The sequence below is a fragment of the Panicum virgatum genome, chromosome 8N (assembly GCF_016808335.1).
Source record: "Panicum virgatum strain AP13 chromosome 8N, P.virgatum_v5, whole genome shotgun sequence".
Lineage (NCBI taxonomy): Eukaryota > Viridiplantae > Streptophyta > Magnoliopsida > Poales > Poaceae > Panicum > Panicum virgatum.
Window position 1 is genome coordinate 127,495 of NC_053152.1, and position 6,258 is coordinate 133,752.

Genomic DNA, 6,258 nt, shown 5'->3' on the forward strand with positions numbered 1-6,258 from the left:
AGTAAGATCGCATCGATTGATTTATCTTTGATCTATCGTCTTGTTGTTCATATTGCTTTAATTAGCTTCATCTTGATAAAATAGACGATAGATTGTTCAATAGCTTGTTGCATCTTAATCTTGGCTACTTCTCAAGTGCCGTTGAAACCAAGTTCCGCCATGAATAGATCTATTAGCTGGCGAAGTGTAGAATAACCTCTGGCTGGCAGTATTTCTAGATTGCAACTTCCGGGCACATCGCTGTTGTTTCATCTAGAAAATACTGATGGTAATGTTAGTTGAGCCTTTATTGGTTTATGGTTCAATTTACAATGGATCAAGATATCAACTGTGCTCTGTTTCCTATCGGCTTACTAGCCAATAGTCTTCATGTTCTATTGTTGTCAATCTTATGGATTCAATTCAGATAGCCGATGAGTTGCTCATGCACATTAGGATGCTGAAATCGGCTTAATGGTTGATAATTTATTTATTAGATTTTATTCGGCTATATTATCATGGCTGACGATGCCAGGATCGAGCCTCTGCGCGCTGTTGTATCCATGTGCCATGCATCAGGGGAGGGTCGCCAGGCAGGGAAGAGTCCCGTGCGCCTCCGTAGCCCCGTCCATGCGCGCCACCGCGGCCGCGTCCCTGCCCGCCGCGGGGAGGGGAGGGGCTCGTGTGCTGACGGACATGAGGCGGCCGCTGGACTCGGATGCCACACAGCAGGGGAGGTGCGGAGGGAAGGGGATGGCTTGTGCACCACCAGACTCGGGGTGGCCACTGGACTCTGGTGCCGCGGAGAAGGGGAGGTGTCTGTGCGCCGCCGCGGCTCATCCCCACACACTGCCACTACCGCTCTCCGTAGATCCGTAGATGCGCCGCCACGTACTTCACCATCCATGTGCGCGGCTGCGAAGGGGAGCAGCTGGGCTTCGGGGAAGCGAGGAGAGGGGCAGGGGATTGGGGAGGGAGTTTGTGCGGCATGAAAGAGGAGAAGTGTGGGAGAGGCGGGGAAGAGAGGGGATGGGGAGCAGCACGTGGTTGCTCACAGAAGGGGGGACCTATTAAAATATGTACAGAAGTGGAAGAGGAGTGTGAGGATAATAATAGGTAAGACCTCTTTAATGTTTGAAAATCTATTACCGTCGGTTCGGAATATGGTACGGTTGTGATGAGTAGAATATCACCGCCGGTTTAGTTCAAACTGGCGGTGATGAACCGTTTGCAATGACCATATATATATCTATAGTAGTGAATCAGGCTAGCTGCAGAAATTTATATTATGATGAGGCTGTTAACGTTGCAGGTTGTTGAGGTCGATGATGTTGGCCTCCAGCCGCTGGGCCTCCCTGATGATCTCTCCCATGCAGACTCCCATGGAGGCCAGGCAGCTGCACACCAGCAGCCCCGTGTCCTCCCCCGACTTCTCTGCGTGGGCTTCATCACCATCGTTGTCATCCAGCAACGAGGCCGCTGCCTCTCGTGCATGTGCTAGGAAGGAGGCCACCACCTCCTCCGGTGTGTGTGTGTCGTCCTCCTTGCAGCAGCAGCAGGTGATGCCATGCTTATTCCCAGCCTCAAGGTCGTCCTTGCTGGCCTCATCCTGATGATGATCAAGTGATGATGACGACATAATAATAGCAGCATTGTCGGGTGGCGCCTGCAGCAGCATGCGGAGGCAATGTCTCAGGGAGCTGGAGACGAGGCTGCTGAAGCGCCTGGTCTGCTGGAACATCATGTCGTCGTCGTCATCGCCGACCGCCATGCGTGCCTGGTGGTAGAGACGCAGCAGCTGCGCCATCCTGCCGAGGCTGCCCTGGATCCTGTCGTAGCAGGCCGCCGGGAACGGCAGCAGCCACAGGTAGGAGGGCTCGCTTCCGGCCTCCGCCGCATGTCTCCTAAGCAGGGCCAGCTGCGGCTGCAGGCTGATCTTGAGCTGCTGCTGTGAATATTGCGGCGATGGATCATCAGCGGCTGTGGCTGCAAGCGCGGCGGCGATGCAGCGGGTGAGCTGCTCCCTGGCCTGCACCGACGGCCTCGCCCCTGGCTGGAAGATGATGTCAGCCAGGACGGCGCAGGCGATGCCTATGAAGGTCTCCACGAGGCGGGCGACCGTGAAGGCCATGGCAGTTTCGTCGTAGCGGCGCCCCATGATGATGATGCCCGACAACGCGGCCGCCACGCCGCCGGCAGGGCCGTAGGCGCGGCTGCGCTTGAGAAAGGTGGCGAGCACCATCCAGGGGAGCAGCGCCAGGAAGCGGAGGTCCATGGTCAGGAGGCGCTGCTGCGATAGGAGCAGGCAGCACAGCGCGCCGTAGACGGAGCCCAGCGCGGTGCCGTGGGCCCGCGCTGCGGCCACAGCCCAGGTGGACTCGCGGCCCGTGGTGATGGTGGTGGCGACGATGAGGCCCGACCAGAAACCGTGGTCGTTGCTGAAGAGCAGGCCCAGCAGGACGGCGAGGCCCAGCGAAAAGCCGCACTTGGCAGCCGCCACGAGCCGCCGGCAGGGCTTGCTGTCCTTAGTCGTCATCGAACAAGAACAATCGTCGTCATTATTATTAGCTGCTTCTCTTGCAGTGGCTGCTTCTTCTTCTTCTTCTTGGGCCGCCGTTGCTGCGGGCGCGACCTTCTTGTTGACACTGGCGGCATTGGCATTATTGGCGACCAACAAGCCGTCTCTGAGCTGATAGAGGGAGAAGAGGAACAGCCAAGGAGCCAGCTGCTGTGGCTGGAACATCGTCGTCCTCGGCAAGCACAGGCTGCTGATCTGCGGCTTGGAGCTGGATCGCCGGATAAAAGTAAAACCACCACCATCAATGATCTGCTTGCTGCTGGGCGTGAGGAGGGCGAGGCGTGTCTGGTCCCTCATCTCCATGATGATGTCGGCAGCATGATGGTGATCATGGTCTAGCAGCTTGCAGCACTTGTTGTCCATCATCATCTCGAGCGCCATCTGCATTCCCGTCAGTGGCATCTCCACCATGCCGTCGTCCGCTGCTGCTGCTCCTCGCTCCCACCGCACGTCCTCCTTGATCGCGTCTATAAGGTGGAGGAGGGCGGTGCTTGCCGAGGCCAGCCGGCTCGCCTCCGACGTGCGCGCCGCCATCTGCCACCGCCGCTGCCGGCTGCACGCTGCCGCTGCGTCGCCAACGACGACGCCGATGGCGGCGTCAGCCATGACCCTGACCCTCTCCGCCGCAAGCACCCTGTACGCCCTGGTCTTGTCCCTGGCCTCCCGCGTGGCCAGCCTCGGGCCGGGCAGCAGCACGGCCAGCAGCGCCGCCGCAACCCCGAGCGCCGTGCACGCCACCACATCGGCCGGGTGCATCAGAGCAAAAGACCGGGTGGGGCGCTCCCCCTGCTGGAACCTGGCCACGTAGATGATGATGATCTGCCCCAGCGCGATCCGCTTGGCCACCGGGCCCACCGACTCCGGCAGCGCCACCGCGAAGGCGGTGAGCGCGACGCCGGCCGACGTGGCCAGCACGGACTCGGCAGCGCCGGCGCAGTGCGCGAGCCAGAGCGCCAGCACGGAGGGCAGGGCGCCCATGAGCGTGGCCTGGACCGCGCTGACGGCGCCGCGCAGGGCCGTGCCGAGGGTGGCGTCCGTGACGATGATGACGGTGACGACGTAGGAGAAGGCCGGGAAGGTGATGTGGCGGCGGAGGGCGGGCGGGGCGTAGAGGGAGGCAAGGCCGACGATACTGCAGGCCAGGGCGGCGCGGAGGCCCGAGGCCAGAGACGAACGCCAGCGCCGCCCCATCAAATTAAATAATGTACGTGCAGAGTGAAAGAGAGTGAAGATGGCCAAGCACACCTCAAATCCTCGATCTCCACCTTATCCTATATATATAGCGAGTGAGATGATTATATGATGTGACTTAATTGGGTAGTACTAGCTAATTAATGAAGTACGTCAGAGAGAGAGAGCGATGAGAATGATGCTTGTATATATAACATATATAATAAATCTAATAAATCGTCAGTCGTGCGTTAGCAATTCGTGGTAGATCCTTGCTTGCTTTCGAGTGTTTTTGGGTCTTTGCCGTGTGCTTTGGCACACGGCAAACCCACTGTTTCCGTAGTGTATATTGCACTTGGTGGTGCATCTTTCTGCATGCCTTTTTGGTTTTTATGTGGGTGCTTGCATATATATATATATATATATATATATATATATATATATATATATATATATATATATATATATATATATATACATATATATATATACATATATATATACATATATATATATAGGCCACATATATATAGCTCTAAAAAGTTGGAGCTTAATTGTTGGTACCTTAGTGGCCATTCGTCCTGCTCCACTACTTTTGGATCAACCAAATACGTCATCATCTTCCTTACATTGACCCAAGGAATCAATGAATATATATAACAGATTCTCAATAAGCTGCTTACTATGCCTTATTTATTATTTTGGATCGGATGTCCAGACCAACTTCAATCTGGTTATATTGTGGAGCATATATGTATATGAAACGGTAGTTAATTAGGTTTTTATTTTAATTTGCTAAGAAATTAGGTTACGCGACCGAGAGAGGTAGAGAGACGTGAATTGATGGAACTGATAGATGCATGATGCCTTCCACGTCAACAGCATAAGCAGTAGTAGTAGTGGATGCTGCTCTAGCTAGCTTAGCTAGTATAGAGAACGAAGAATGAAGTGAGTCCAAATAAAGTCTAGCATTGCATTTGGGACGCGGCGATCGATATACGATGAGCATGCAATCTAATTAGTTAAAGCAGGACGGAGAGCTTGCATGCTAGCTATAGTATGTGGCTGGCCGCAGGAGGGCGTCAAAGGTTAAAGTTGCAGCACACATGCATGCCTAGCTCAAGGGTTAGGTCAAAGGTTAATGCTGCTGCATTGGTTTAATTTGCTTCGCTCAGCTAAAGGAATTGATACCCTAATTCAGTTGGTCAGGTTTTGTGCTATGACGACCTGCATGCATGTCCAACTCAGTTTGGGTCCTCCCGCGGCCACTAATAAGTATATATTCAAGAATAAATTATTATATTTAGATTTGGAAACTAAACAAAGAGAGCATATCACCATGCATATATATGTCGATCATGAGCATATATTATTCTGGATGCAAGAGGGACAGATTAATTATGGCTGGATGGACGATCGATGTGTTGGAGTAATGGGCTTGGCCCATTTATTCTAAAGCATTAAAAGAATTTAAAGCCCACTATTAATGCTAGGGAATCAATGTTTAATTCCGTACCGGGAATTGAGGAGGATCTCAACCGACTTAAAAGGTGGACTTCTTGTACACCACTAGTGAAGCCGGTAAGAGGAGGACGGTGAACCACACGCGCGCGCGCGCTCGCTCGCCTCGCCGGGCCGTGGCCGTGGCCGAGGCGAGGCGAGGCGCGGCCGGACGGGGCGGTGCGGCGCGATGTGATGGCTATTTTGCCGTTGACAGCAATTAATCGTGCGATTAAACGTGCAATTAAATCTGTAATTAATGGTCATAACCGCATCAACTAAATGACTCTGATGGTGTCCAGGTTCAACGATCCTGAGCACCTGAGTCACTATATAAGGAGTGCCATTCCCCTCATCCATCCTGCACCAGAGCACTGAGGCAACTCGGCTCCTCTCTTCTCCCTCTCCAGTTTCAACAACTGAGTTCCCCAACGCTAATTTCTGCGCGCACAGAATTAGCGTGAGCAGGCCTCCGAAACCTTCTCGCCTTGAGATCCTGCACGGGATAGGCGGGCAATCAGGTTTTTGGGTAACGCTTTAGCGTGACTGCTCAAAAATAATAAGGCTTTGCCCGATTGTACGACTACTTCCTAGTGGACGAGCCGAACGACTACGTCGACTACATTCTGGTGGCCGAACGACTACGTCGACTACATCTTGGTGACCGTTCGTGGGACTGCACTGCGAACTTCTTCCTGCACCGATTTAGTTCGACTACTTCGACTGAGGCCAACCGAGTAGATGTCTACTCCAGTTGGTAACAGCGCAGCCAATGCCTCCGGCAACGGCCCCGCTTTAGGGTACTCCCTGAAACTTTGGTTATTTATATTGTTTATGCTTATATGTGTGATAAGTATAAACATGTTCACATGTTTTATTTTACTCCTTAAAGTCATAGAAATATTGCTAGTTTATACATTTAATTTTGGAATTAAAATATACCGAAAATTGCCTAGATTTCTAACAATCCAAAAACCTGATTATGTTAATAGGCTTTCGGTATCTAGCTTTGCTGCATCAATCAAACCATC

The 6,258-nt window shown here is 52.9% G+C and overlaps 1 protein-coding gene across 1 annotated transcript; it reads right to left on the minus strand.

Annotated features, from left to right (window-relative positions):
- Positions 1 to 1,080: 1,080 nt before the first annotated feature.
- LOC120686827 lies at positions 1,081 to 4,102 on the minus strand. The gene has a single exon (XM_039969031.1). The coding sequence runs from the start codon at positions 3,746 to 3,748 to the stop codon at positions 1,280 to 1,282; it is 2,469 nt and encodes an 822-aa protein (XP_039824965.1). The 5' UTR covers positions 3,749 to 4,102; the 3' UTR covers positions 1,081 to 1,279.
- Between the last annotated feature and the right edge of the window lie 2,156 nt (positions 4,103 to 6,258).

Excerpts from the sequence above, each read along its gene's own strand:
- LOC120686827 (XM_039969031.1), bottom strand. The coding sequence starts at position 3,748 with ATGGGGCGGCGCTGGCGTTCGTCTCTGGCCTCGGGCCTCCGCGCCGCC.